This window comes from Python bivittatus, unplaced genomic scaffold (assembly GCF_059951505.1).
Source record: "Python bivittatus isolate LINGU-HERP-01145 unplaced genomic scaffold, Pbiv_v1 ctg000810_np1212, whole genome shotgun sequence".
Classification (NCBI taxonomy): domain Eukaryota; kingdom Metazoa; phylum Chordata; class Lepidosauria; order Squamata; family Pythonidae; genus Python; species Python bivittatus.
This window is the reverse complement of record NW_028277111.1, coordinates 3,483,689-3,500,638: the sequence shown is the minus strand read 5'-3', so window position 1 is coordinate 3,500,638 and position 16,950 is coordinate 3,483,689. Positions and strand designations below refer to the sequence as shown.

The following is a 16,950-nucleotide window of genomic DNA, read 5'->3' as shown; positions in this document are numbered from 1 at the left end:
TTTTTCTGTGTGAATCTTTTTATGCCTAAGAAACCAACTACCTTGGTTGAAACTTTTCCCACATTCCATGCATGTATATGGCTTCTCTCCTATATGGATCATTTTATGTGCAAAATAGTTACTGCCACTATGGAGGTTCCTTTGATAGGAAGTGAAGCTACTGCTCCGACTGAATCTCTTTTCACATTCCATGCATTTATATGGTTTCTCTCCAATGTGGACCCTTTTATGGGAACTCAGATGAGTGCTTGTTCTAAATGCCTTTCCACACTCCATGCATTCATATGGTTTCTCTCCTGTGTCGATTCTTTTATGTTTCAGAAAGCTACTGCTCAGACTGAAGCCCCTTTCACACTCTCCACAATTATATGGTTTCTCTCCTGTCTGGATCCTTTTATGGGAAGTAAGATGACTGTTCCTATTGAAACTTTTTCCACACTCCAGGCATTTATATGGCTTCTCCCCAGTATGGGTTCTTTTATGGGAAGCCAGAGCACTGGTCTGACGAAAGCTCTTTCCACATTCTGTGCATTTGTATGGTTTCTCCCCTGTATGGATTGTTGTATGTTTCATAAGACTCCTTTTCCAGCTGAATCTCTTTCCACAGTCCATGCATTTACAGTATATTTGTTCTCCTTTGTGTGGATCCTTTTATGCTTCGTAAAGCTACTGCTCCGACTGAAGCACTGTCCACACTGCAGACATTTATATGGCTTCTCCCCTGTGTGGATCCTTTTATAGGTAGTAAGGGAGCTGCTTTTTTCATACCTCTTTCCACATTCCACACACTTGTATGGTTTCTCCCCTGTGTGGCTTCTTTTATGGGTAGTAAAATGGCTCCTCCACTTGAAGCTTTTCCCACAAGCCATGCATTCATAGGGTTTTTCCCTTGTGTGAATTCTCAGCAACTGTCTCTTGGCAAAACTCTGTCCACACTCAGAACACTTATATAGTTTCTCCTGTGTATGAATCCCTTTATGAGAAGAAAGGGAGCAGCTTTTTCTGAATCCTTTTCCACATTCCATGCATTTATATGGTTTCTCCCCCGTGTGGATCCGTTCATGTGAAGTGAGGTTACTCTTCTGACTAAATCTCTTTCCACATTATGTGCACTGATATGGTTTCTCCCCCATGTGAATCCTTTTATGGGAAGGAAAAGAACTGCTCCCACTGAAGCTCTTTCCACACTCCAGGCATTTGTATGGTTTCTCCCCTGTGCAGATTCTTTTATGCAAAATAATGTCCCTGTGGTTATTGAAACTATACAATTTCTTGCTTGGATGAGTTCTTTGATGTAAAATAAGCAGCAGCCTCTTACTGAAAGCTTTTCCACACTTGTTGCATTTGTATAATTTCTCCTCACTGTGAATCCCTTCAAAGGAATTAAGGTGATTTCTCAAACTGAAATTCTTCCCACATTTTATAAATGAGCATGATTTCTGCTTTGGGTAATGGCTTTGATATAATGAAAGAGGGAAATGATTAATTCTTTTCCCACATCCTCTGTATTCATATTGTACCTGCCTAGTGTGCAGTTCACAAAGTTTACTTAAATCAGATTCATCTTTTTCTACTTTGCCACATTCTGGATACCTTCCCTGTTTTTCTCCTTTATGTTCCTGCTGGACTGGGGAGTCATGGATGTGAAAACATAGAAGAGAAGAGGATTTCTCTCCCTCATTCTTTGACTATTTTCTCCTTTGCCTTTTTGGTGCTCCTTGATTTCCAAATACCACATCTCTCACTTCATGCTTGCTTGTTAGCAATTGCACTATACTGGACTCCTTGTAATCCTCATTCAGCCCATCACCTCCTTGGGAAAAAAGAAAAGAATAGGGGAAGAAAAAATTCCTTTTACAAATGTCAACCAGAAAATGAGGATGCCATTAGGTATCATGTCCCACTAAAATCTTCCCTACTCCTAATTATACAACACCTTCTATACCTAGTCTCTTCTAACCCTAACCTTTTCCAATTAATTGAACTCAAGATAAAGAGGGACCCTTTCCTAGAGTGGTCACATTCCTACAAGTGATGCGACTCAAGAGGACCCAGAAAACAGTGCTCAGGCAGCTTTCTTAGCAACAGTACAGTCTTACCCAGAGCAATCACATTCCTAGGATTCTCCAGCATGACTTCCCTGTGCAAGGCTTTTTGGGCAGAATCCAGCAGTACCCACTCCTCCTCCATGAAGTACACAGCCACCTCTTCAAAGGACACAGAACCCTGGAGGAGAACATGTTCCTTAACAGATAGTCCCAGGAAAGCCTTATAAATTCTCTTCCTTATTTCAGAAATCCTACAGGCAAAGCTTTGTGATGAAGTAAATTGCCCATTGTATTACATGATATATATGCTGAGGGTTGAATCTGGATAGTTATTACGGCAAGGTGGTTTCTCAAATGTTGATGTCAGTGCTCTTAGAGGTAGTCTGGAATACAGCAACTCAGCTATTTTAGAGACCCTTTCATTGGTCCAGAATGAAGTAACAAAGGTGATTAGGAGAGCAATATAACTGTCTCCCCTTTCAGTGGTTAACTTAGACTGCCTTTCCAATAACTGCATGCTTGAATTTTTTTTTCATGGCCAACACCATATTCCAGATCATTATTTTGTACTCACCTATTTCTGCACGTATGCACATTTTAGTGAAATGGTTACAGTATGCTCTACTTCGCTGATTTGATTTTTAAGTGGTTGTGAGCACTCCTATGCAATGCAAACGCATCTTGAAGAATAGGACATAAATATTCCAAGTGATTTTTTTTAAAAAAGTGGTTTCTTAACTATTAATTGTGTTTCTATTTTCAGTCTTTTTCAGATGGAAAAAAAGTACACATTTTTTTCCATAAACAAATGGAAAGTGTAGTTTTCCAAATATGAGCCTAAAGGATTTTTCTCTTGCTGTGTTCCTCCCCCCACAAAAAATTGAAAGATGGATCACGCTGATCTACTTGATTAAGGAACAGACCGGGCACTGAGTTCCATGACAATTCTTAAGCTAACCAGTCCCCTGCTTTAATGAAGCTCCCCTACCTGAACTGGAGGCACAGCTGCTCTTTCTGCTCCATCACAAACAGGAAATGCTTCAGAGGTCATCATCAACACCCTTCTATTCCCTGCAAACAAGAAAAATGTAGAGGAAAGAGATTATTTTAAAGCAGTTCAAGGCATTCCTGCATTCAAGCACAGGACTGGTTGCAAATCAGCTCATGAATGAAATGTAGTCAGGCTGTATTGCTCTACTGTTCTACTGCTTACAAGAGGAAATGACCTAAGTTGGATCTGCTTGGAAGATCTTCCCAAACGTTTGCTCCTGAGATGTAGTTGATGGAACTTCCATTCCTTTGGGATATGCTGAGACCACCTTCATGGTTTCTTGCATCTGGAACATCAGCCAGGAGCAAAAAATAAGAGTTAAGACAAAGATACACAGGAAGGAATACTTCACCGGAGTGTCTTATGTTCATCTATGGGTTCAATATCCATTTGGACACCCACTAAATCTTGTAAAATTATATGGAAGGAAATTATATGGAACTGAAGTATTTTATATTATAAATTCTAGGAATGACAAGCAAGGCATTTAAGAAATCAGCAGAATAATTTATCATGTTATCACTCCATGGAGTTACCAGGATGGAATTCTCTCACCTGCCTCTTTCCCAGCACCTCATCTTCCACTTGGCTCAAGAAGAAGCCTTCTGCCAAGGCCACCACCTGGGAACGGGTCTCTGCTCCACACTCCCTCACTCAGCTCTCCATCTCTGGGGGCAGGAGAGCCAAGAACTGCTCAAGGATCACCAGGTCCAGCATCTGAACTTTTGAGGTCCTTTCTGGCTTCAGCCATTGATGGCAAAGCTGGTGGAGTTGGCTGTAAATCTGAGTCCCTTGGACTCCTGGTTGCAGAAACATCTGAAGCACCACGGTTGAACAATTGACCCAATGGTTTCCTCTTGGAGGATCCTCAGCCTGGCCCTTTTCCAGAGCTCTTCACTGTCCCCAGGCTTAAAGTCAGGAGGGCCATTTGCTTTTCCTAACATTGCTGATTTTTACATGTCCATTTTTCTTTGAACTCCAGGGCAGTTTGAAATAGGGCAAGCAATTTTCTACTTCTGCAAAACTACTTTAATTCAAATCTTACAAGGCCAATGAGTAATTTAAGTCTTCCATCATGAGTGATTTTCCTCTCTAGATGAGCAGAGAATATTGACAAGCAGTCAAGTAGAGAGTAAGCATATAGAGTAAGATGCTTTTGACTCCTATTCTGAAAAAATGAAAACATCAGAGAACTGCAACCCAAAGTAGAGGCACAATGCTTTTGTTCGGAAACCTTTGCTCTGTTGGCTTATTTAATTAAAATCCTTCCTGAATTAAAGGTTGGGAAGAGGGTCTGCAATCAGCAGGCCTTTCAGATGGGACACAGCTCCCTCTCGTGACATTTACCTGTCTTGTTCAGAGCGTCCACGTGGACTGTACTGTGATATCTGGGGATTCTTCAACTCTCTATGGGGCGGGTGGGAGCTGGGAGGAAGAGAGGGTTTCATCTCAACTGCTGTAAGATAGACTCTGCCATCATCATAAAGGTATACCATAGGCAATCAAATTGAATTAATTGTCAGGTGATTTGGAATTCTATGCGGTTGAGTAATTTTCTCAGCGTGTGCATCTGCTCCTTTTCCTAATAGCTTCTCCTGCCACAGAAGCTTAATCTTCTTAAATGGACCTGCTCTGCCAGCATCCCGTCTATATTTGCTATATCTGCTCTACCAGCATCCCGTCTATATTTGCTATATCTGCTCTACCAGCATCTCGTCTATATTTGTGCTGACTCTGTGGCCAAATTCAGGTTATAGTTACTACACAAACATTTAATCCTGCTTCTGTTTCTGCTACCTAGTTCAATACTTGAAGGCCAGAAGGCAGAATTAAATAGTGGTTAGATAACTCAGGGAAAAACGCAGAGATGCAAATAAGAGCTGTTAACCCAGCTATGCTACAGGGTTATGAACTTCAATTGTGGGATCTTGGGCATTCAAATTATCCAGTAGCAGCACTGCATTCTTTATAGGTATTGCATTTATCACCTCTTGTAATTTGCCATAAAATTCAACCTCTTCTCTCACTGCACTTGTAGTACAGGCCCAGACTTGTATAAAATGGGTTTCACCATATGGCCAGTAATTCAAATAAGTATTTCTTGAGTTTTAGCGAAGCATATACTTTGCAATATTCTTTTTAGTATTATTTATTTACTGCATTTACGTCCATTGCAATCTGAAGTGACTCTTGGCAGTTTACATAATATAGGCAATTTAAAACATCCCCAGTAAAAATTTAAACAAAACTTAGAACAATTAAAACCAAACACCAACAATCCAATTTAATACAAAATAAGATGGTCAAGTGTAACTAGAACATTCTATAGAAAGCTTGGTCTTCAGTATCTTCCTGAATGCCATCAGCCTGATCTCTACTGGAAGACAGTTCCAAAAAACATGTTCTGTGATGCAAAAACAGTGGCCTCAGTTCTCTTTACCATAGTTCCTAAAAATAGGGAACTAAGAGTAGTTTCTCCTGAGATGCTCTGGGCCAGTTCTGGTTGGAGTAAGCAATGCTGCAGTATCATCACCAGGATGTTCTTTTATATAGTCTCATGCTCTGAATAGTGTTTCACCTAATCATCTCATTCAAAGTGGCCCATTCTGGTCCAACTAAATTCACTGATTCCTAAGATATCTAATTAAGTGTGCTTCATTTAAATGAGTTTAAATTACTGCAAATTTTCCTTGGTTAATTCTTCTCACATTCCATATAGTAACTATCGTTGTAAAATTAGAAAAAGACACCATGGATTTGAAGCAATTAGTCTGTTTTTCAAGGTGTTAAGTTAAAAGGAGTAAATTAATCTAAGCTTGAGGCTATAAAAGATACATCCTTTGAAAGTGTGATCTTAAAAAGACCTTAGTCCTTTTCAATCAGGGAAAATTTACCGAAGTATGCTAGTCAACTTTTGAGAGAGTAGCAGAAAAATGGGCATTTTAAAAGGAGGACATTATGAAATGTATTACTTTTTTTTATTAAGGGAGATTGGGCTGAGCCTGTTATTCACAATTTCACATACTTCTGCCTGAATGTATGTGTACCTCCTTCCTTGGAGGAGTTTCACTAGTATTATCATTAAAACATTATTCCTAACTTTCAATTGGATTCTACCTTTCCTTACATTAAGAAAATTATTTAATATACTCATTCTGGGAAGACAGGGAACAAGTCTTTCCCTTCTTAAATGCTTGAATAGTACTATAGTATCTCTCTTCATTCACCTTATCACAAGACTGAACATACTCAAATGCCTCGATCTTGTTTTCATGAGATTTCCTTTCTCTTATAACCCATGTTGGCCTTCACTGCCTAAGGTCTATGTTGAATCTTTCTTAAAATGTGCCCAGACCCAGAAACGATACTGAAGATGGGGCCCAATCAATATATGGTAGGACTCATACTGTGATGGAATGGAATTATGAAGGCCAGACTCAGGGAGAAAAACATTTTCTTTCATCTCCTGAGGCGCAAGGGAGAGATAAGAGGATGAGACTGGCACCTCCCTGAGGAATTCACAATGTTGTGGCTGCCATTACTTGGGAGCTGGGGTTTCGGTCTGGGAAGATTCTTGCTAGAGGTTGTAGCTAATAAACATTGCTGGACTGAATTTACATGGTCTCTTGGAGTTCCTTGGGCTAGACCTGACACATACTTTCTTGCTGAAGATGGCCAAGGTAAGTTTGGCTTTCTCTTAATTATCTATTAGAATTTTGCTAAATCCATTGAGTGCTGGTATTCTGTTTTTCCTTGTTTTTTTCTGGAATAAATGCAAATAGGTCTTTTTCTGTTCAATATGCCCTGCCAACCTTAGCTCACTTCGAGCTTTGGCATTCTAAACATCATCTTTGCTATTCCAGATTGTCTGTAATGTGCTTTGGTGATCTTTCCCTCCTTTATTCTCCTGCACATATCCTTTTTTGTATTTCAGATCATTACCAAAGTTTACATTCAGCAATACTGGTTTCCTTTACCATCAACTTTTTTCTCATAGGAACCATTGTGACTGCTCATTTAGGCCCTCTTATGGATCAACAAATGCCTACATCTTGCCAACAGAGGCTGATCTGAGGAGTTAACCAGGGCCAATCAAATTCAAACTAGAGCTATTGCACGCTGCAGGAACCATTTCACTTTTGTTTCTGCCATCTGATTCTGTAATTGGAGGCCAGCAGGGATATTAACACAGCTTACTCCTTTCAAGAATATGCAGGGCCATGAGTAAGGCAGCTCCCCTGGGACAAGCTATGCTTCCAAATTATGGCTGAAGCCATTAGATTTAAGAATAACTTCAAGCATACCCCAGTTTGAAAATGCAAAGTCAAAGTACAATTGGGCTGTATGGCCTCGAGTCATAAAGATTATTTTGATAACAAAAGGGGGACTTTTTTTCACAGTTCCATGCCAAAGAGTATTTTCAGCCACTGCTACTTCCGTGTTCCACATACTCACAATTTATATTTTGTGTGGATCCAATTATGGGATGTAAAAGGACTGCTTGCATTGAAGCTCTTTCCACACTCAAGGCATTTATACAGTCTCTCACCACTGTAGATTCTTTCATGGTGACTAAGGACACTGTGGTCAGGAAAGCTTTTTCTACATTCTGGCATTGATATGGTGCATCTCCAGTGTGGACCCTTTTATGGTTCTTAAGATGACCTCTTTGACTGAAGCACTTTCCACACTCCATGCATTTATATGGTTTCTCCCCTGTGTGGATCCTTTCGTGCATCATAAGGTGATCTCTCTGAGTGAAACTCTTTCCACAGTCCAGGCATTTATAAGGTTTCTCTCCAGTATGGATTCTTTCATGACGAGTAAGCGCACTGGTATCACAAAAGCTCTTTCCGCAATCTCTGCATTTATATGGCTTCTCCCCAGTGTGGATCCTTGTATGTTTCTTAAGCGAACTTCTCTGACTGAAGTTCTTTCCACACTCCAAGCATTTGTAGGGTTTCTCCCCTGTGTGAAATCTTTTATGGTCCATAAGGATACCTCTCTGGCTGAAATTCTTTCCACACTCCAAGCATTTGTAGGGTTTCTCTCCACTGTGGATTTTTTCATGGCGAATAAGGAGACTGTTGTGGTGAAAGCTCTTTCCACACTCTCTGCATTTATACAGTTTCTCTCCTGTGTGGATCCTGTTATGGCAAGTAAGATCAAAACTTGAACTGAAAGTCTTTCCACACTCCATACATTTATATGGTTTTTCCCCAGTGTGGATCCTTTCATGGCGAGTAAGGTCACCACTTCCACTGAAGCTCTTTCCACACTCTAGGCATTTATATGGTTTCTCTCCTGTGTGGATTCTTTTATGTTTTTTAAGGGAACATCTTTGACTGAAGTTCTTTCCACACTCCAGACATTTAAATGCTTTTTCCCCAGTGTGGATAATTTTATGGCGAGTAAGGATACTATTGTCACAAAATGTCTTTCCGCACTCCAAGCATTTATACGGTTTCTCTCCTGTGTGGACCCTTTTATGTTTCATAAGGTGACCTCTCTGATTAAAGTTCTTTCCACACTCCACACATGTATAAGGTTTCTCTCCTGTATGAATCCTTCTATGACAAATAAGATAACTGTTTGAATTAAATCTTTTTCCACACTCCATGCATTCATATGATTTCTCTTCTGGGTGGATCCTTTGATGATGAGTAAGGTGACTTCTGCTACTAAAGCTCTTTCCACACTTCATGCATTTACATGGATTATTCCTTGTGTTAATTTTTTTATGTAAAGCAAGCAGCAGTCTCTTATTGAAACCCTTTCCACAGTCAAAGCATTCACACACTTTCTCCTCTGTGTGAACTTCTTTCTGAGAAGAAAAGTGACTAAAATTATTCTCATATTTTATAAATGTATATGGTTTCTGTTTCATATATACATTTTGATGAAAAGTGAGAGGGAATGTATAATTCACACTTTTCTCTTTGGATTCATACTCTTTCTCTTTAGCGAGGGTTCTGAAATGGTTACTAACATCTGATTTATTTTGAGGGGGTTTGTCATATCCTAGATACTTTCCTTTTCTTTGTCCTTTGCGATTTTGCTGGGCTGGGAAGTCACAGACATTAATACATGCATAAGGAGAGGATTTTTCTCTTCTATTCCTTGAGCATCTTTTCTCATTCATTTTTGATGCCTTTGGATATCCAAACATCTCGCCTTCCATTTCACACTTGGCTGTTTGTAATGGTACCACACTGGGCTTCTTGTAATTCTCCTTGTGATGCCCATAAGATGCTTTGGGGGGGAAAAAAGGGAAGAGAAAGAGATCCAATTAGAAATTTTAAACAGAAATGGAGGCTGTCATTAAGCTGCGGTTGTTATTAAGACATATCCAAGATTTCCGATGGTTTTTCTTTGTATATTTGGAAGAAACTAAACTTACTTTTTGTTTAAGATACTACTGCAGAATTGATGCCCTGACTATTTCCCACTTCATTTTATGACGGACTTCTGTTTTTTTTCTTCCCTATGATAAAACCCTGGTGTTTTGTTATAAAACTGAATAAACAGAAGCAAGGAAGCAACAAGAACAAAATGTATGAAGGAATTTTGCAGGTCATGAATATATGCCTCATAATAATTGCAGTTTTGAATCGCCTGTGCCTTGCAGGGATGCATCAGGCCTTAAATTCATCAGAACATTACTTTCAAAAGACTGGGAAAGCTACACCTGCAAAATTTCTAGGCACATATTGCTCAATCAAATGTTGAGCTGAAAAACAAAGAAAACCTTGAAGTAGAAATGGAAATGGAATGTGCACGTAATACATTTAGTAAGGCAGAGAAAGAATAGAGCACATTCCCAACCTTCAAGACATTGCAGCATTAATTAGGGTGCTGCAACCACTGAGCAATCACAAGTCATTCTAAAATAATAAGGAAAGAGGTGGGATGTGTGGGTTTTATTGTTAAGCAGTAGCCTTTAGAGCAAACCTGTGTTGTAGCACCAGGCCTCAGGGAAAAGAATTCAGCTAGTTCTGAACTTTGTAGGGAGGAAGAAGGTCTGAAGGATAGGGCTATGTTCATATAACCTATCTGAGAAATCATCACTGCTTCCAAGTCCAGCTAGGAAATTAGGAGTCTGTAGTGAGTAGAAGTCAAGAGGGGCAACATGAAATAACAGAGAAACTGGAACATTCATTTATGGACTTCTCAAATCCCAGGTGAGAAATGATCCCATCACGTACCTACCAAACTCTCCTCTTCCTTAGGACTTTGGAGAAATAGATTGTCTCCTTCTTTATCTAGGATCTCTTCCTTGATTAGTTCTGACTACAAATCCTTTCCCCAACCAACTTAACCGCCAAACAAAGTGAGACCCTTACCCAGAGTGGCCACATTCTGAGAATTTTCCAGCATGACCTCCCTGTACAGGGCTCTTTGACTAGAATCCAGCAATGCCCACTCCTCCTCTGTGAAATCCATGGTCACCTCTTCAAAGGACAAAGAGCCCTAAAAAAGAAAGAAAATGTTCTGTAACAGACTATCCCAGGAAGGCTAACTTCTCTCTTTTTTCACAAAAGAAAAAATCAGAATGTTGCAAGATTGAATGGATCTTTTCTTGCAAGATAAGCCTATCAGATTTTGTGTCCAGTTCTCCAAATACTTGCTATGGGGAGAGGCCTCTCAAATGTTGACACCAGTGCTCTAAGTGGACAAACCATGAAACTCTTATATCCAGGTTGGAGTATGGCAATGAAGCCACCCTTGGAGATCCTTCTTTTGGCCTGGAATGATGCAAGAACTGTGCTCGGGAGAACTCAGGGGACCAACCCCTTCTGCCTGGGAGAGAAAATTACTCTGAACTTTCAGTAGCTATATGGCTGAAATTTCAACTTGTTGGACATGAATGTGGAAGATGTAAGTAACTTGACAGACCCCTTTCTGTCTGACAACTTTGAATTCTTTGTTACAGTCCACCTGAAACGACTTATATTACAGCATTAGGAGTTTTTATGTGGCAAATCCACAGTTCACATTACTGATTTAATCTGATATTCTTGGGTACATGTTTAATCCTATTGCTAGAAATCACCAGACTGATTTTTTAACTGGTTGTGAGCACTACTATGGAAAGAAGAAGAATTTGGAAAGGAGCTATAACTAAAAGAGACTAAATAAAAAAAAAATGCCTCCATTCTTTTAATTGTTATAATTGTTTGCTATTTTCACACTCTGAGATAGTGAAGGATTTATTTTAAAATTAGATCAGGTAGAAGAAAAGAAAGTATTCAACTCTTTCCACAAATACACTGGATTTCTAAATACTAATATCTCAGGTCAGCCTATAGGTTGTGTTTCCACAAGAGTTTTGAAAGAGATTAAGTTCTGTGTGTGTGAGTGAGCAGGTAACTGAATCTTAATCTCTACAGTGTATCTGGTAAAGACTCAGTCCCCTGACAAAATGTGAGGCCTCTAAGTGATCCTCTGTTCTTCCCCTACCTGAGCTAGAGGCACAGCTGCTTATCTATTCTGTTTCAGGGATTTCCATCCATTTAAACCTTGTAAATAAAGCACTGGTCAGACAATATACACAAATGCCATTCTTGCTCACGGGCCCCGAATTTCATTGTAAAAGAAGTTCATGAAGGCCACTGCTCTCAGAAGAAAAACTTCACTTACATGGTGAGGTTACCTGATTTGGATCCTCTTGGGAGATCCTCTTGCAGCACTGCTCCTGAGAGGGGCAAGAGAGATCTCCCCTTCCTTTGGGATATGCTGAGACCATCTCCATGAAGGGCCCTTGCTCCTGAAACAACAGCCAAGAACATAGAAGGGGAGTTAAATCAAGACCACGCAAGCAGGGTGGAAGTCTTCTCCTTGGCTCCAGCTCTGGAGCCTCTTATGTCCCTCTATGTGGGTAGAAACAGATTAGAATTTCCCAGTCCTCCTAGAATTATCTGGAAGGGGAAACAGAATGAAGACAAAATGAAATCTCCTCCTACTATTATAAGTTCCAGAAAAGACTAGTGGGGCATTCAAGAAATTAGGTTTACTTTGGTGCAGATGACACATGAATTGAAAATGGAGGACATTAACATCTGTCTTTTGCTCTGGTCTTGGCCCTTCTTCTATTAGACTGCTTTGTGGCATTAGTATACTATCATCAACCATGATATTCTCTGGACTGCCTTCCAATAGTTAGAAGTTGGGGGCATTATCCTGCTGTGGTTCTGCTCCTATCTGGGCAGGTGGTTCCAGCCAGTGGTCATAGGAAGACCACCATTGGGTTTTTGGGCACAATCCTCTCCCTCATGTTACTTAATGTCTACGTGAAAGCACTGGGGGAGGTCATCTATTGATTTTCAGTGAGGTGTCATCAATATGTGGGTGATACTTGTCATACATCACCACCCAAGCCTTAGGTGACAGGGACTGGGTAGGGAAAAAAGGACCCAGATTAAATCCTTCCAAGCTAAAGTTGCTATCTGTTGGGAAACATATGGACAGTCCAGTAATAACAGGCCTGGTAACTACTCTCTCCAAATGAGCTGGCTTATGAGTTGGGTGTCCTCCTGGGTTCTTGGCTCCTCCTGAAATACAGGCAAAAGCTGTAGCCATGGGCCCTTTGCTCAACTTCAGCTGCTGCACCATTATAATCTTCCCTCAACCAGGGAAGTGACTCTTGGATTGGATGGCCCTGATCGCCATCCAATCCAAGAGTCACTTCCTCGTGAAATGAGAGGTGTCCAAATTTGAAATATAAATAAATAAATAAATAAATAAATAAATAAATAAATAAATAAATTAAATTAAATTACTGTAGCATGTGCTACAGGGAATTGCCTTGTAAATTACCTAGAAGCTGTAACTCATAGGAAATGCAGTGACAAGACTACTGACAGGACCCATCAGTATACAAAAATGCAATTTTGAGGTTGCTGCATTGATGACCTGGATGCTTCCAGGCCCAGTTCAAAGTACCAATCGTTACCTTAAATTCCTTTATGATGCATCACTGGTTATATCAGAAAATGCACTGCCAAAACAGAATCTGCCCAACTGGTTCAGACATCTAGGAAGGGTCTGTTGAGGGCTCCTTCCTCACAAGTTTCATTGGGAGTGGACCAGGTGATAGGTCTTCTCAGTGTGGCCCCAAACTAATGGAATGGCTTACATAGGGGTAGTGCCAATCATCCTTGCTTTTTGGAAACAAGTTAATGTGGTACTATTCCAGCAAGCACTTCACCCTTAGTTTTGTTTGGACAATCACCACCATTAGCTGAGTGCTATCATCATCATAATTATTTCATTCATTTATTCATTCATTCAAATTTAGCCTGCTACACTTAGTCAAATCTTGGTGGGCAAAAATCAAGAATTAATGATAACATGTCTCCGCCTGGAATCCATGTGGATTAGGGTGATTTATCAATATTGATGAATGAATGAATGAATGAATGAATGAATGAATGAATGAATGAATGAATTCCTTGCCATGTTACCACCCCACGTAGCTGACAGAATGAAATTCACTCACTTGCTCTTTTCCCAGCTCGTTATCTGCTGCTTGGCTCAGCAGGAAGCCCTCGGCCAGCGCCACCGCCTGGGAGCAGGTCTCTGCTCCGCACTCCCGCACCCAGCTCTCCATCTCCGCGGGCAGGACGGCCAGGAACTGCTCCAGGATCACCAGGTCCAGCATCTGAGCTTTGGTGCTCCTTTCTGGCTGCAACCACTGATGGCAAAGCTGGTGGAGTTGGCTGCAAACTTCTCTGGGCCCCTTGGACTCCTGGTAGCAGAAATTCTGGAAGCGCCAGTGCTGCATGTCTGACCTGAGGGATTCCTGGCTGGTTCTTTGCCAGAACTCACTGCTTCCAATGTGAATGGCAGTAAGACCATTTGCTGCTCCCACTCCTGCTGACTTTTGGATGTCCATTTCCTCTTTGTGTTCCAGCGGAGCTCCAAATGAAACAAATGCCCTCCTGGCTCTACAAGGTTACTTTTATGATGAGGTCTTGGATAAACCTCACAAAGTCACTGAGCCATTTATCTGCAGACAGGCAGAAATTTGGAATTCAAAATAAGATGCTTTCCGTTCTCAATCTGTAGTGACAAAGAAAAGAATATCAGAATAAAAGAGTGGTTAAAGCACCAGGCTAGAAAGCGGGAGACTGAGTTCTAGTCCAGCTTGAAGCACGCAACCAACTGGGTGACCTTGGGCCAGTCCCTCTCTCTCAGCCCTGGGAAGGAAGCAATGGCAAACCTTTTCTGAAATCTTACCAAAAAAACTGCAGGATCTGTCCAAGCAGTCACTGCTCCATCTGATTGTTTAATAAAAATCTTTCAAATGTTAAAGTCTAGGTAGCCTTGCAAAGAGGACAGACAGTCTCCTGTTCTCTTTATCCCACCTTTATCATTTTTATAAATAACTCAAGGCAGCAAACATACCAGGATTAAAGACCTGGTTCTGCCAGCTTGTGTGGGGTGACAAGAATCTTACTCAACCCTGAGGGTGGCTGGCGCCTTGAGGACACTCCCCAGCTACTGCCAATTTAACATCTACTCTTGGATTATATTTATTTTCTATTTATTCAGGATCATTTTATATTGTATTTTTAATTGATTTTAACTGCTTTGTAAACTGCCCAGAGTCGTTTTTTAATGAGATGGGCAGTGACAAATTTGACATGCCTATAAATAAACAAACAAACAAACAAGCCTAATACTCCTTCCTCCTCCTATTTTCCCCACCACAACAACCCTGTGAGGTGAGTTGGGCTGAGAGACAGGGACTGGCCCAAAGTCACCCAGCCGGCTTTCATGCCTGACTCCTGCTTTCTAGCTCGGTGCCTTACCCACTAGACCAGTGTTGTCCAAACTTGGCCACTTTAAGATGAGTGGACTTCAACTCCCAGAATTCCCTAGCCATCATGGCTGGCTGGGGAATTCTGGGAGCTGAAGTCCACTCATCTTAAAGTGGCCAAGTTTGGACAACACTGCACTAGACCAAACTGGCTCTGTTACTATGACTGTATCGATCGGTCTTCTTCAGAGGACCGTCACGGTCCTGCTGGCTCCCTTGCTTTCTCAGGAACAGGCTGGCCTGCAAACGGTGCCCTGGGCCCCAGCGTGCCCTCCCCCGAACGAGGGCCCCAGCGGGGCTTCTCTGCAGGTAGCATCAACCCTCAGGCCCAGGCCCGGGCCAGGGTTCTCCTCCAGCGTCCCGGCCGAGGCCGCCCCTTCAAACCCACCCGACACCTGGTACTTTGAGAAGGCGCATCGGCCAGTGCCCAAGGACCGCCGGGGATCAGGAAACGGGCTGCGAAGGGAGCGCGGAAAGCTGGGGCAGCTGGCACAGGCTCCTTCGAGGGAAGCAGGCGGGGACGGCACTCGCCAAGCTCCCGGGATCCCTGCAGGCGCCGAGACCTGTCGGGGACCTGCAGGCACAGCCAGAGCGGGGCTACACCGGGCAGGAGCCGCGCCTCCCGCTGTTTGGTCGGGGCTCCCCCTCCCGCCTATGGGGCCAAAAGGTCTCCCTTCCCTCACTCAGCAGCCCCTTCCCAGATTTCCCGGGAAACCCACTGAAGAGCAATTGGGGTTTCGCTCCTGCGTTGCATTTGCTCGTGAGAAGAGCGGCTGCGGCTCACAGGCGAGTTTCCGCACCCGCCCGAATTGCCTCCGGGAAGCCGGGACGGAGGACGAAAGTCAGAGAGTGCTTTTTCCTAGAGAGGCCAGACGCCAGCTGGAACTCCTCACTGTGCTAAGACGGATCCCCCTGGCCAGGGCAAGCCTCCCCGGCGCATGCGCCGTTCCATTTGGGAGGCGAGGAAGCTGGCAGGAGTCTCGCATTTGCCCAGATCCCTCCGGTGGACTCGGCTGTCATTGCCGGGGGTCGTGCGTGTGATGGAGGAGCGGAGGGGGGATGGTCCCATCTTCGGGCTGCCCGCCCCTTCTCTAGGGAGGGGTTCCATGGTCTGCTGCCACTGCTGCTCCTCGGACCGCCAAGCGAAGGTGCGGGAGGGTGCTGAGAATTGCGGCACCTCTTCCACTGGTGTTTCCATGTCTTTCCTTTGCAGGAAACATGGAAAGCCTGGTTTTGAAGACCTGACCATGCCACCGTGCATGGGGGTTGGAACATGCGACAGACCCCTTAGGATGGTTGTGCTCGATAACAATGATGGTTTTTACCTTGGCTGCCAATTACATATTTATTGTGGTCTTATTATTTTATGTTTTAAACTGCTGTTCGACGCCCAGAATCATGAGGTTGTGTTAGCCCTGCGAGGTAGTCCACACAAGAAGCACAACCAGGAGTACTAGTTCTGTCTTTATGGTTAGGTTACATTAACAGACTCTTGGAAGACTGAGAGTCTTTCTCTCCTCCTTTCCCTTTACTCTCCGGAAAACTAGGAAGGGTCCCTTCTAAAATGCTTCCCGCGGCATCCCCCCTTCTGTGGGCTGAGACAACTTTCACGTGCCAGTTATCCAGTCTGCAGCTCTCCCTCCTGTCTCCCAAGGTCATTCCCACAGACCATTACAGGTTGAGATAGGCATCCATATAATTTGAAATAAATATATACATAAAAAGTACATAATGCTGCTTTAGTTGGTAGCACAAACATTGCTCATGTACAAAAGCTGATCTTTCTAGCATGGCATTGCTAAGACATGGTTTACTTAATCTTAGTTTGTGTCTTTGCAACAGATGGTGGAGTTCTCTTTGACCTTCCTATGAAGCAGCAAGCAAACAAACTGCATCAAAACAACCAGGAAAGCAAAACTTTGATTAGTATCTAATGCCTCTTTTGTACCCATGAAATAAAAACAGACTCTAAAGTCTGGCTCAGAAGAACTTCCACAGTTTTAAAAATTGTGTGGATGCCAACAAAATCA

The 16,950-nt window shown here is 42.3% G+C and overlaps 2 protein-coding genes across 4 annotated transcripts; both read right to left on the bottom strand.

Moving 5' to 3' along the window:
* Nucleotides 1-1,031: 1,031 nt before the first annotated feature.
* LOC148213942 (uncharacterized) lies at nucleotides 1,032-5,081 on the bottom strand. Its single transcript, XM_088129748.1, has 4 exons — nucleotides 3,275-5,081; nucleotides 3,037-3,119; nucleotides 2,100-2,226; nucleotides 1,032-1,813 (listed from the first exon to the last, which is right to left on the bottom strand). Exons 1-4 carry the CDS (start codon nucleotides 3,468-3,470, stop codon nucleotides 1,689-1,691), a joined length of 531 nt encoding a protein of 176 aa, XP_087985874.1. The 5' UTR covers nucleotides 3,471-5,081; the 3' UTR covers nucleotides 1,032-1,688.
* A 151-nt stretch (nucleotides 5,082-5,232) lies between these two features.
* Nucleotides 5,233-16,028, bottom strand: LOC148213941 (zinc finger and SCAN domain-containing protein 23-like). 3 transcript variants are annotated; one of them, XM_088129424.1, is made up of 5 exons: nucleotides 15,640-16,028; nucleotides 13,598-14,160; nucleotides 11,753-11,866; nucleotides 10,443-10,569; nucleotides 5,233-9,351 (listed from the first exon to the last, which is right to left on the bottom strand). In XM_088129424.1, exons 2-5 carry the CDS (start codon nucleotides 13,991-13,993, stop codon nucleotides 7,520-7,522), a joined length of 2,469 nt encoding a protein of 822 aa, XP_087985550.1. In that variant the 5' UTR covers nucleotides 13,994-14,160; nucleotides 15,640-16,028; the 3' UTR covers nucleotides 5,233-7,519. The 3 variants fall into 3 exon arrangements, with proteins under 3 accessions (XP_087985550.1, XP_087985551.1, XP_087985553.1); XM_088129427.1 differs by having other exon boundaries at nucleotides 9,215-9,351; nucleotides 11,740-11,866; nucleotides 15,640-16,023; XM_088129425.1 differs by lacking the exons at nucleotides 13,598-14,160; nucleotides 15,640-16,028 and having other exon boundaries at nucleotides 11,740-11,860.
* Nucleotides 16,029-16,950: the final 922 nt, after the last annotated feature.